This window comes from Elephas maximus, chromosome 6, assembly GCF_024166365.1.
Source record: "Elephas maximus indicus isolate mEleMax1 chromosome 6, mEleMax1 primary haplotype, whole genome shotgun sequence".
Classification (NCBI taxonomy): domain Eukaryota; kingdom Metazoa; phylum Chordata; class Mammalia; order Proboscidea; family Elephantidae; genus Elephas; species Elephas maximus.
In genome coordinates, this window is record NC_064824.1 from 22,079,872 (window position 1) to 22,092,354 (window position 12,483).

A 12,483-nucleotide genomic window follows, 5' to 3' on the forward strand; every position below is an offset into this window, starting at 1 on the left:
GGGGGATAATAGTCTGTTTCTCTCCCTGAATAAGACTGTAGGAATCCCTGCGTTCTTGTTTTCTCCTCCACACTTGATTCAGAGCTTATTTCCTGAGCATCTCTGTTTAGGACCTGAGAGCTGGACGTGGCCTTAGAAATCACCTCCAGCAGGGTCTGGCCATGCAATGCAGGGGGTTCCTGGCACTGGCCTCGCACAGACTGCACCAACAGCCAGCCTTTCCGGTTTTAACAGCCAGCCTTTCCAGTTTTTCTAAACTTGGACCATGAGGGCTCATTAGCTGAATTAGCCTCTGAGTGTGTACAGAGTGCAGACTTTGAGAATCACTACTTCTCAGCAATCACATCTTGTTAGAGGAATTACTACTCAGATTCAAACAGAGTTGCCATTTAGCTTGCTGTATGGAAACCCTGGTGGCATGGTGGTTAAGTGCTACGGCTGCTAACGAGAGGGCCGGCAGTTCGAAGCCACCAGGCGCTCCTTGGAAACGCTGTGGGGCAGTTCTATTCTGTCCTATAGGGTCGCTATGAGTTGGAATCGACTCAATGGCACTGGGTTTGGTTTTTTTGGTTACATAACTAACATAGACATTTGAGAACCATTTAAAATCTGGGTTTTTCCTATACAGGCTGTTCCCTCTCTGTTCTCTGTAGTCATCAGATGTGGTCAGTAAACAAGCTTTTCTTATCTCCACTGCCCCCCACCCAACCCTTTCCACATCTAGACCTCAGTTTCTGTCCCATCCTCCAACGCCAAAAAGGTGTTTATTATTTTTTAATCATTTCAGACCCCCGCCAGTGGAGAGCCGCATGGTGACCTGACCTCTGTGATGACCCATAATGTAGGTACCTGCCCTTTCTCAGGCCTGGGAGCTGGACAGGAACAGATTTTCACTCCCTCATGACAGTTGCTCGTCCTGCTTTAATGCTCCGTCACTGTGCCCTCATCTGCTGGGCCCTTGGGATTGGCATGGTCCCATCGTACACACCTGGCCCCTCGATGGAGGCAGGATCACCCCAGGGACAGCCCTGAAGGCCACCATTCTGGTGGGGCTTTTTCCAGTCCAGTGTTCAGGCATCTCAGCTGAGAAGGAGCAGACCTGCACTGGCCCCCATCTGCTCACAACCCACAGTCCCTGAGGGGAGGGGGCGGTGAGAAGGGAAGAACCTCAGTCTGTGGTGCTATGAGCCAGGATTCAACAAGCCTTTTTGTAAAGGGTCAGATAGTAAATGTTTTAGCTTTGTTGGCCAGACTGCCTCTGCTGCCGCTAATCAACTCTGCTGTAGTAGCCACAGTCAGTGTGCAAACAGTGGGCATGGCTGTATCCAGTAAAACTTTAACTACAGAAAGGGGTAGAGAGGCAGATTTGGCCCAAGGGCTGTAGGGCTTAGCCCATGGGCTATAGTTTGCTGACCTCTGTTCTGAATCTAAACCTGCTTTCCCAGCACTCCGGCAAACTTTCAGGAAAAAGAAAAGGAAGAGGATAAGGGAAAGAGAAGCAGGAAAGCCCTGAAACTTTTGCCTCCTTTATGGGTTTCTCTTCCCTTTGCCCTCACTGTAGGGCCCCTACAGTGAAGTGTCTTGGGATTTGCCTGCAGCTGAGCGTGTTGTTTCTTTTTGCATGTGCGTGTGTATGTACACGCACACTGCTGGAGAGGGGCACCTCTGATCCATTTTATAACTTTCTCTGAGGCAGCAAATCATCTAGTCATGTCTCTTACCTCAGTTCGTTCACTGAGAGGCTGCTGCGGTTAGCTGCCTTTGAGTTGGCCACCTGCTTACGGCGACCCCATCACAACAGAATTAGACTGTTGTGATCCATACGGTTTTCATTGGCTGATATTTTTGAAGTAGACTGCCAGCCTTTCTTCCTGGTCTGTCATATTCCGGAGACTGTGCTAGCAACACACAAGCCTCCGCCGACAGACAGGTGGTAGCTCTGTATGAGATGCATCAGCCAGGGAACAACCCAGGCCTCCCACATGGGAGGCAAGAATTCTACCACGGAACCACTAAGCTTCTCTCTGTTCTTTAAGGCATTACTGTCCAAGAGAACTTTCTTCAAAGATGGCCGTTTTCAGTATTTATACTGTTCAACGTAGTAGTCACTAGCTACATAAGGCTCCTGAGCATTTGAAGTGTGGTTAATGTAACTATGAAACTGAATTTTTTTATTTTAAATTTTTTACTTTAGTTAATCGAAATCTAAATAGCCACATGTGGTTAAACTCAGCGGCTCTCATATTGAACATCACAGCTCTAAATAGAAACATAGAAAGCAAATCAGAGTCATCTCTAAACCCAGAGGCATACAACAACAGATGGTTTAAGTGATGATTTTTCTCCTTGTTGTTGTCTTTTTTGGGGTGAGAAACGATGTGGAGAGAACTTAACACAAAATTTATCCTGGATCCCATGAGAAGGAAGAATTATTATAATTGACGTGTAAGGGCGTCAGGGCCTCATGTGACATAGGACCCAGACCTCCTAAACTCAGCCATTTAAGAAAAGAAATTTAGGAGCTCAAGATGAGGAGTGATAGGATAAAAACACATTCAACTTGCAGAAGACTCTGTCTAAAAACGAAAGTTTCCTGTTCCCAGATAACTGTGGCCTTTTCCAATTTTTAGGAAGACCTAGACAGACGGTATAATATGGAGAAAGAGAAACTTTACAAAATCCGTTTGTTACAGGTGAGTAAAAACAAGAACCAAAAAGAAAGAAAGAAAGAAATACATCTACTAAAAAAAAAGGAAACCAAATCCATTGCTTTCGAGTCAATTCTGACTCATAGCGACCCTATAGGATGGAGTAGAACTGCCCCATAGAGTTTCCAAGGAGCGCCTGGTGGATTCAAACTGCCAACCTTTTGGTTAGCAGCCGTAGCACTTAACCGCTACGCCACCAGGGTTTCCAGATATACCTAACTAGGTGCGAATTTCCTGCAGTGGAGCTAGAAAGTCTTAGTGTCTAAGAACTAGAGAGATTCGGTGGTAAGGCTACTGTTTACCAGTCTTCCATCTGGCGTGTGACCCAATTATTTAAGTTACTAATAATAACAGCTCATATTGGCATATCATTTTCACGATAATCTCAATGGAATCCTCCCCCAGGTGGAGAGTAGGTGTTATGAGCCTCGTTTTCTGTATGAAGATACTGACTCTGATAGGTTAAGTCCTTGCCAAAAGTGAAGTAAGTGCACGAGCCAGGAGTCAGGTTCCAACGTTCCTGTGTGGTAATTTCCTCAAATATTAAGTGACCATTTAGCTGTCTTATTTGATAACTTCAGGGGTTTGTGAGAGTGGCATCAAATATGGGGAGAGTCGGTTTTAAAGTTAGCTCTTAAGCTAAATTCACTTAGAGTCAAAATTACATTTTAAAACCCCTTACATTGCCAGAATCTGGCTCGTGGAAGCTCCAAAACCAAGAGGTAACTTAACGTTTTTCATTGCATTTTGGCTCAGGCCTTCATTCTTTTCCCTAGGAAGGGAAGGCCAGGGTCTGGTGGGGATGACTAAAGGGCTGCAGGGGCCAGTGCTACGCTGTCTCTCCTCACGCTGGCTCTGCTTATTTTGCTGAGCTGTGTGGTTAAGTTTGGGTGAGTCACTTCTGCCAGTCCTTAAAGGGGCACAGAATTAAATAAAACGAGAACAACACAGCTACAGACTGGAAACTCTGACTGAGGGCTTCCTGCACATTCAGCGTTAGGAATGGCAAAGGGGATGCCTGTCTCCTGGGAGCCAGCTGGCTATTTGAGAACCAGTATATGCGTATACATCAGAGTAGAGGGAATTTACATGTAGGCTGCCTACTAAGACCGGTGTGTCACCACGGGATGGGGGATGCTGCAGCGAACCAGTAAGCCTGCTGGGGCCTGAGCCAGGGCGGTGCCAGTAGAATGGACAGAAATGAACTGACAGAGAAGAGATTGAGGAGCTATATCCAGTGGGGCCTAGTATCGATCAGGTGAAAGAAAAAGGAGTCAAGGACGACAGGCAAATTTCTGACTTGAGCAGTTGGGTGGATGCTTTGTGATTCGTTAAGAAAAGGCATAAAGGGGGGGCGGATCCAAGATGGCGGACTAGGCAGACGCTACCTCGGATCCCTCTTACAACAAAGACACGGAAAAACAAGTGAATCGATCACATACATAACCATCTACGAACCCTGAACAACAAACACAGATTTAGAGACGGAGAACAAACTAATACGGGGAAGCAGTGATTGTTTCCAGAGCCTGGAGCCAGCGTACCAGTCAGGTACGGCACAAGCACAGAGACCTGCTCCACCCTCCTGAACTAACCCCGGGAGGGGGACCAGCCGGTTCCACGGGCGGCGTGGGACGCAGCAGGTAGGAGAAGTCCCCGGGAGGCAGTGACTGGTCTTGGAGCAGAAAGAGCAGCATCGGAGCCGGGGAACCGTCCCGCAGGGATCTGGACTGGACGCAGGTACGCCATAAACACGGAGAGTTGCTCCACCCCACTGAACTAACCCCGGGAAGGGGACCAGCCGGGTCGCGCAGGCGGCGTGGGACGCAGCCGGTAGGAGAAATCCCCGGGAGGCAGCGACTGGTATTGGAGCGGGGAGAACAGCGTCCCAGCCGGGACACTCGGTCACGGCACAAGCACGGGGACCTCCTCAACCCATCTGAACTAACCCCGGGAGGAGGCCCAACTGGTTCTCGGAGGCGGCACGGCCACGCGGCTGGAGGGACGAGAAGTCCCCGGGAGGCAGCGACTGATTTCGGAGTCGAGAGTGCACCGTCCCAGTAGGGGAGCCTTGACGCTGGGCGTGGGGCTGGAAGCGGAGGATCTGACCTTGACTCCAGCGGGCCAGACCCCCCGGGGGCAATCTCCACACAGCCAGCACACATAGGCGACGCGCCCGCGGGAATCTCAGATATAATAGTCATTCCAAGCAAGACAAGCAACTCTGGCTATATTCTGAGGTGCTACTCTCCTATCTCTCTGTTCCCTCCCCCACCCTCCCCAGGTGGCTTCATTAACATCTGAATAGCCTGAGCCAGAGGGAGAACTCTGATAGGGATCTGACTGCATTTTTTTTTTTTAGCGGATTTTCTGGAAAAACTAGTTTCCCAGTGATGGCTCGGAGACAACAATCCATATCAAACCACTTAAAGAAGCAGACCGTGACAGCTTCTCCAACCCCCCAAACAAAAGAATCAAAACCTTTCCCAAATGAAGATACAATCTTGGAATTATCAGATACAGAATATAAAAAACTAATTTACAGAATGCTTAATGATATCACAAATGAAATTAGGATAACTGCAGAAAAAGCCAAGGAACACACTGATAAAACTGTTGAAGAACTCAAAAAGATTATTCAAGAACATAGTGGAAAAATTAATAAGTTGCAAGAATCCATAGAGAGACAACATGTAGAAATCCAAAAGATTAACAATAAAATAACAGAATTAGAGAACGCACTAGGAAGTCAGAGGAGCAGACTCGAGCAATTAGAATGCAGACTGGGACATCTGGAGGACCAGGGAATCAACACCAACATAGCTGAAAAAAAATCAGATAAAAGAATTAAAAAAAATGAAGAAACCCTAAGAATTATGTGGGACTCTATCAAGAAGGATAACCTGCGGGTGATTGGAGTCCCAGAACAGGGACGAGGGACAGAAAACACAGAGAAAATAGTGGAAGAACTCCTGACAGAAAACTTCCCTGACATCATGAAAGATGAAAGGATATCTATCCAAGATGCTTATCGAACCCCATTTAAGATTGATCCAAAAAGAAAAACACCAAGACATATTATCATCAAACTCACCAAAACCAAAGATAAACAGAAAATTTTAAAAGCAGCCAGGGAGAAAAGAAAGGTTTCCTTCAAGGGAGAATCAATAAGAATATGTTCTGACTACTCAGCAGAAACCATGCAGGCAAGAAGGGAATGGGACGACATAGACAGAACACTGAAGGAGAAAAACTGCCAGCCAAGGATCATATATCCAGCAAAACTCTCTCTGAAATATGAAGGCGAAATTAAGATATTTACAGACAAACACAAGTTTAGAGCATCTGCAAAAACCAAACCAAAGCTACAAGAAATACTAAAGGATATAGTTTGGTCAGAGAACCAATAATATCAGATATCAGCACAACACAAGATCACAAAACAGAACGTCCTGATATCAACTCAAATAGGGAAATCACAAAAACAAACAAATTAAGATTAATTAAAAAAATAAAAATACACATAACAGGGAATCATGGAAGTCAATAGGTAAAAGATCACAATAATCAAAAAGAGGGACTAAGTACAGGAGACATTGAACTGCCATATGGAGAGTGATACAAGGCGATATAGAACAATACAAGTTAGGTTTTTACTTAGAAAAATAGGGGTAAATAATAAGGTAACCACAAAGAGGTATAACAACTCTATAACTCAAGATAAAAACCAAGAAAAACGTAACAACTCAACTAACATAAAGTCAAGCACTATGAAAATGAGGATCTCACAATTTACTAAGAAAAACGCCTCAGCACAAAAAAGTATGTGGAAAAATGAAATTGTCAACAACACACATAAAAAGGCATCAAAATGACAGCACTAAAAACTTATTTATCTATAATTACCCTCAATGTAAATGGACTAAATGCACCAATAAAGAGACAGAGAGTCACAGACTGGATAAAGAAACACGATCCATCTATATGCTGCCTACAAGAGACACACCTTAGACTTAGAGACACAAACAAACTAAAACTCAAAGGATGGAAAAAAGTATATCAAGCAAACAATAAGCAAAAAAGAAGAGGAGTAGCAATATTAATTTCTGACAAAATAGACTTTAGACTTAAATCCACCACAAAGGATAAAGAAGGACACTATATAATGATAAAAGGGACAATTGATCAGGAAGACATAACCATATTAAATATTTACGCACCCAATGACAGGGCTGCAAGATACATAAATCAAATTTTAACAGAATTGAAAAGCGAGATAGATACCTCCACAATTATAGTAGGAGACTTCAACACACCAGTTTCGGAGAAGGACAGGACATCCAGTAAGAAGCTCAACAGAGACACGGAAGATCTAATTACAACAATCAACCAACTTGACCTCATTGACTTATACAGAACTCTCCACCCAACTGCTGCAAAGTATACTTTTTTTTCTAGCGCACATGGAACATTCTCTAGAATAGACCACATATTAGGTCATAAAACAAACCTTTGCAGAATCCAAAACATCGAAATATTACAAAGCATCTTCTCAGACCACAAGGCAATAAAACTAGAGATCAACAACAGAAAAACTAGGGAAAAGAAATCAAATACTTGGAAAATGAACAATACCCTCCTGAAAAAAGACTGGGCTATACAAGACATCAAGGAGGGAATAAGGAAATTCATAGAAAGCGACGAGAATGAAAATACTTCCTATCAAAACCTCTGGGACACAGCAAAAGCAGTGCTCAGAGGCCAATTTATATCTATAAACGCACACATACAAAAAGAAGAAAGAGCCAAAATCAGAGAACTGTCCCTACAACTTGAACAAATAGAAAGTGAGCAACAAAAGAATCCATCAGGCACCAGAAGAAAACAAATAATAAAAATTAGAGCTGAACTAAATGAATTAGAGAACAGAAAAACAATTGAAAGAATTAACAAAGCCAAAAGCTGGTTCTTTGAAAAAATTAACAAAATTGATAAACCATTGGCTAGACTGACTAAAGAAATACAGGAAAGGAAACAAATAACCCGAATAAGAAATGAGAAGGACCGCATCACAACAGAACCAAATGAAATTAAAAGAATCATATCAGATTATTACGAAAAATTGTACTCTAACAAATTTGCAAACCTAGAAGAAATGGATGAATTCCTGGAAAAACACTACCTACCTAAACTAACACATTCAGAAGTAGAACAACTAAATAGACCCATAACAAAAAAAGAGATTGAAACGGTAATCAAAAAACTCGCAACAAAAAAAACCCTGGCCCGGACGGCTTCACTGCAGAGTTCTACCAAACTTTCAGAGAAGAGTTAACACCACTACTACTAAAGGTATTCCAAAGCATAGAAAATGACAGAATACTACCCAACTCATTCTATGAAGCCACCATCTCCCTGATACCAAAACCAGGTAAAGACATTACAAAAAAAGAAAATTATAGACCTATATCCCTCATGAACATTGATGCAAAAATCCTCAACAAAATTCTGGCCAATAGAATCCAACAACACATCAAAAAAATAATTCACCCTGATCAAGTGGGATTTATACCAGGCATGCAAGGCTGGTTTAATATCAGAAAAACCATTAATGTAATCCATCACATAAATAAAACAAAAGACAAAAACCACATGATCTTATCAATTGATGCAGAAAAGGCATTTGACAAAGTCCAACACCCATTCATGATAAAAACTCTTACCAAAATAGGAATTGAAGGAAAATGCCTCAACATAATAAAGGGCATCTATGCAAAGCCAACAGCCAATATCACTCTCAATGGAGAGAACCTGAAAGCATTTCCCTTGAGAACGGGAACCAGACAAGGATGCCCTTTATCACCGCTCTTATTCAACATCGTGTCGGAAGTCTTAGCCAGGGCAATTAGGCTAGACAAAGAAATAAAAGGTATCCGGATTGGCAAGGAAGAAGTAAAGTTATCACTATTTGCAGATGACATGATTATATACACAGAAACCCTAAGGAATCCTCCAGAAAACTACTGAAACTAATAGAAGAGTTTGGCAGAGTCTCAGGTTATAAGATAAACATACAAAAATCACTTGGATTCCTCTACATCAACAAAAAGAACACCGAAGTGGAAATCACCAAATCAATACCATTCACAGTAGCCCCCAAGAAGATAAGATACTTAGGAATAAATCTTACCAAAGATGTAAAAGACCTATACAAAGAAAACTACAAAGCTCTACTACAAGAAATTCAAAAGGACATACTTAAGTGGAAAAACATACCTTGCTCATGGATAGGAAGACTTAACATAGTAAAAATGTCTGTTCTACCAAAAGCCATCTATACATTTAATGCACTTCCGATCCAAATTCCAATGTCATATTTTAAGAGGATAGAGAAACAGATCACCAATTTCATATGGAAGGGAAAGAAGCCCCGGATAAGCAAAGCACTACTGAAAAAGAAGAAGAAAGTGGGAGGCCTCACCTTAACCTGACTTCAGAACCTATTATACAGCCACAGTAGTCAAAACAGCCTGGTACTGGTACAACAACAGACACATAGACCAATGGAACAGAATTGAGAACCCAGACATAGATCCATCCACGTATGAGCAGCTGATATTTGACAAAGGACCAGTGTCAATTAACTGGGGAAAATATAGCCTTTTTAACAAATGGTGCTGGCATAACTGGATATCCATTTGCAAAAAAATGAAACAGGACCCATACCTCACACCATGCACAAAAACTAACTCCAAGTGGATCAAAGACCTAAACATAAAGACTAAAACGATAAAGATCATGGAAGAAAAAATTGGGACAACCCTAGGAGCCCTAATACAAGGTATAAACAGAATACAAAACATTACCAAAAATGATGAAGAGAAACCCGATAACTGGGAGCTCCTAAAAATCAAACACCTATGCTCATCTAAAGACTTCACCAAAAGAGTAAAAAGACCACCTACAGATTGGGAAAGAATTTTCAGCTATGACATCTCCGACCAGCGCCTGATCTCTAAAATCTACATGATTCTGTCAAAACTCAACCACAAAAAGACAAACAACCCAATCAAGAAGTGGGCAAAGGATATGAACACACATTTCACTAAAGAAGATATTCAGGCAGCCAACAGATACATGAGAAAATGCTCTCGATCATTAGCCATTAGAGAAATGCAAATTAGAACTACGATGAGATTCCATCTCACACCAGCAAGGCTGGCATTAATCCAAAAAAGACAAAATAATAAATGTTGGAGAGGCTGCGGAGAGATTGGAACTCTCATACACTGCTGGTGGGAATGTAAAATGGTACAACCACTTTGGAAATCTATCTGGCGTTATCTTAAACAGTTAGAAATAGAACTACCATACAACCCAGAAATCCCACTCCTGGGAATATACCCTAGAGATACAAGAGCCTTCATACAAACAGATATATGCACACCCATGTTTATTGCAGCTCTGTTTACAATAGCAAAAAGTTGGAAGCAACCAAGGTGTCCATCAACAGATGAATGGGTAAATAAATTGTGGTATATTCACACAATGGAATACTACGCATCGATAAAGAACAGTGATGAATCTGTGAAACATTTCATGACATGGAGGAACCTGGAAGGCATTATGCTGAGCGAAATTAGTCAGAGGCAAAAGGACAAATATTGTATAAGACCACTATTATAAGATCTTGGGAAATAGTAAACTTGAGAAGAACACATACTTTTGTGGTTACGAGGGGGGGAGGGAGGGAGGGTGGGAGAGGGTTTTTTATTGATTAATCAGTAGATAAGAACTGCTTTAGGTGAAGGGAAAAACAACACTCAATACATGGAAGGTCAGCTCAATTGGACTGGACCAAAAGCAAAGAAGTTTCCGGGATAAAATGAATGCTTCAAAGGTCAGCGGAGCAAGCGCGGGGGTCTGGGGAACATGGTTTGCGGGGACTTCTAAGTCAATTGGCAAAATAATTTTATTATGAAATCATTCTGCATCCCACTTTGAAATGTGGTGTCTGGGGTCTTAAATGCTAACAAGCGGCCATCTAAGATGCAGCAATTGGTCTCAACCCACCTGGAGCAAAGGAAAATGAAGAACACCAAGGCCACACAACAACTAAGAGCCCAAGAGACAGAAAGGGCCCCATGAACCAGAGACCTACATCATCCTGAGACCAGAAGAACTAGTTGGTGCCCGGCCACAATCGATGACTGCCCTGACAGGGAGCACAGCAGAGGACCCCTGAGGGAGCAGGAGATCAGTGGGATGCAGACCCCAAATTCGCATAAAAAGACCATACTTAATGGTCTGACTGAGACTGGAGGAATCCCGGCGGCCATGCTCCCCAGACCTTCTGTTGACACAGGACAGGAACCGTCCCCGAAGACAACTCATCAGACATGAAAGGGACTGGTCAGCGGGTGGGAGAGAGACGCTGATGAAGAGTGAGCTAATTGTATCAGGTGGACACTTGAGACTGTGTTGGCAAGTCTTGTCTGGAGGGGGGATGGGAGGATAGAGAGAGAGGGAAGCCGGCAAAATTGTCAAGAAAGGAGAGTCTGAAAGGGCTGACTCATTAGGGGGAGAGCAAGTGGGAGTAGGGAGTGAGATGTATGTAAACTTATATGTGACAGACTGATTGGATTTGTAAACGTTCACTTGAAGTTTAATAAAAGTTATTAAAAAAAGAAAAGGCATAAAGGGGAAGGACAGTGGGGTGAAGTGTGCACAGGAGTGTTAATGGGATCTATTGGGGCTTTTAAAAGTCGGGGTACCCAGCGAAGTAGAAGCACCTAAGAAGGGACTGGTGTGCAGGCCTGACTCTCGGAGCCATTTGGGCTGGTGAGCTGGGTGCCAGCACTGCGTGGGTGGTAACTGAGGCTGTGAAAATACAGATTGATGAGACGTGGCACTAAGCCGTAGTGAGCACAGCCTGTGAGGACGGGCAGGGAGAAGGAGAACTCCACCACCAAGGACAAAACCAGGCAGCTAGAGGGGAAAAGAGCAGGAGGTCTCGTGGAAACTGGGCAAAGAGCTCACGACAGAAAGGTAAATCAGTTTCCATGGGGTCAACTCATGGTGGCCCCATGTGTGTCAGAGTAGAACTGTTGTCTGTGGGGTTTTCAGTGGCTGATTTTTCAGAACTAGCTAGCCAGGCCTTTTTCCTGAGGTGCCTCTGGTGGACTTGAGCCTCCAACCTTACAGTTAGCAGCCGAGCAGTTAACCATTTGCACCACCCAAGGACTCCAGAGAGAATGGTAGAAGGTCCAGGAAGCCAGAAGCTGAGAACAGCCTGTTAGATGCTTCACAGAGAAGGTCTATGGTAACTTGAACAAGAACAGTTTCTGCGGGGCACTGGGGAGAAGCCTGATGTTGGTGGGCTGGGAGGATGACTGGCGGGGAGGAATTAGAGGCACTGAGGGTACAGGGCTCACAGTAGGTTTGGCTGGAAAGGGAAGAGAAAGCAGGTGGTAGCTGAAAGGTGATGAGGTTTAAGGGAGGGTTTTTTTAAGGAAGGAGGGACTTGAGCATATTTAAATATTGATGGGAGGAGCCAGTAAAAAGGAGGAGTTCAAGATGCAGAAAAGAAGTGAATAATTGTATCTGGAGATTCCTGAAAAATACCCACCCAGAGCCTGAGTGCCCCCGGTGAACACAGCCATGGCCAAAAGGAGAAACGCACCTTCTCTAACCAGCGGGGCAGAGACCCTGTTTGGGATTCGGTGGCAGGAGTTAAGGGTGGGTTTCCCACCTGGAGGCTTAGATTGCCCAGTAA

General features: G+C 43.6%; 1 protein-coding gene across 2 annotated transcripts in view; it reads left to right on the forward strand.

The window, feature by feature from the left end:
- The window catches only part of CCDC93 (coiled-coil domain containing 93), a 142,294-nt gene that overhangs the window by 94,753 nt on the left and 35,058 nt on the right, over positions 1-12,483 (forward strand). For both annotated transcript variants that reach the window (XM_049889190.1, XM_049889189.1), the window contains exons 17-18: positions 788-841; positions 2,631-2,693. In XM_049889190.1, coding sequence (XP_049745147.1) covers positions 788-841; positions 2,631-2,693 — 117 coding nt within the window. The remainder of the gene's footprint in view (positions 1-787; positions 842-2,630; positions 2,694-12,483) is intronic.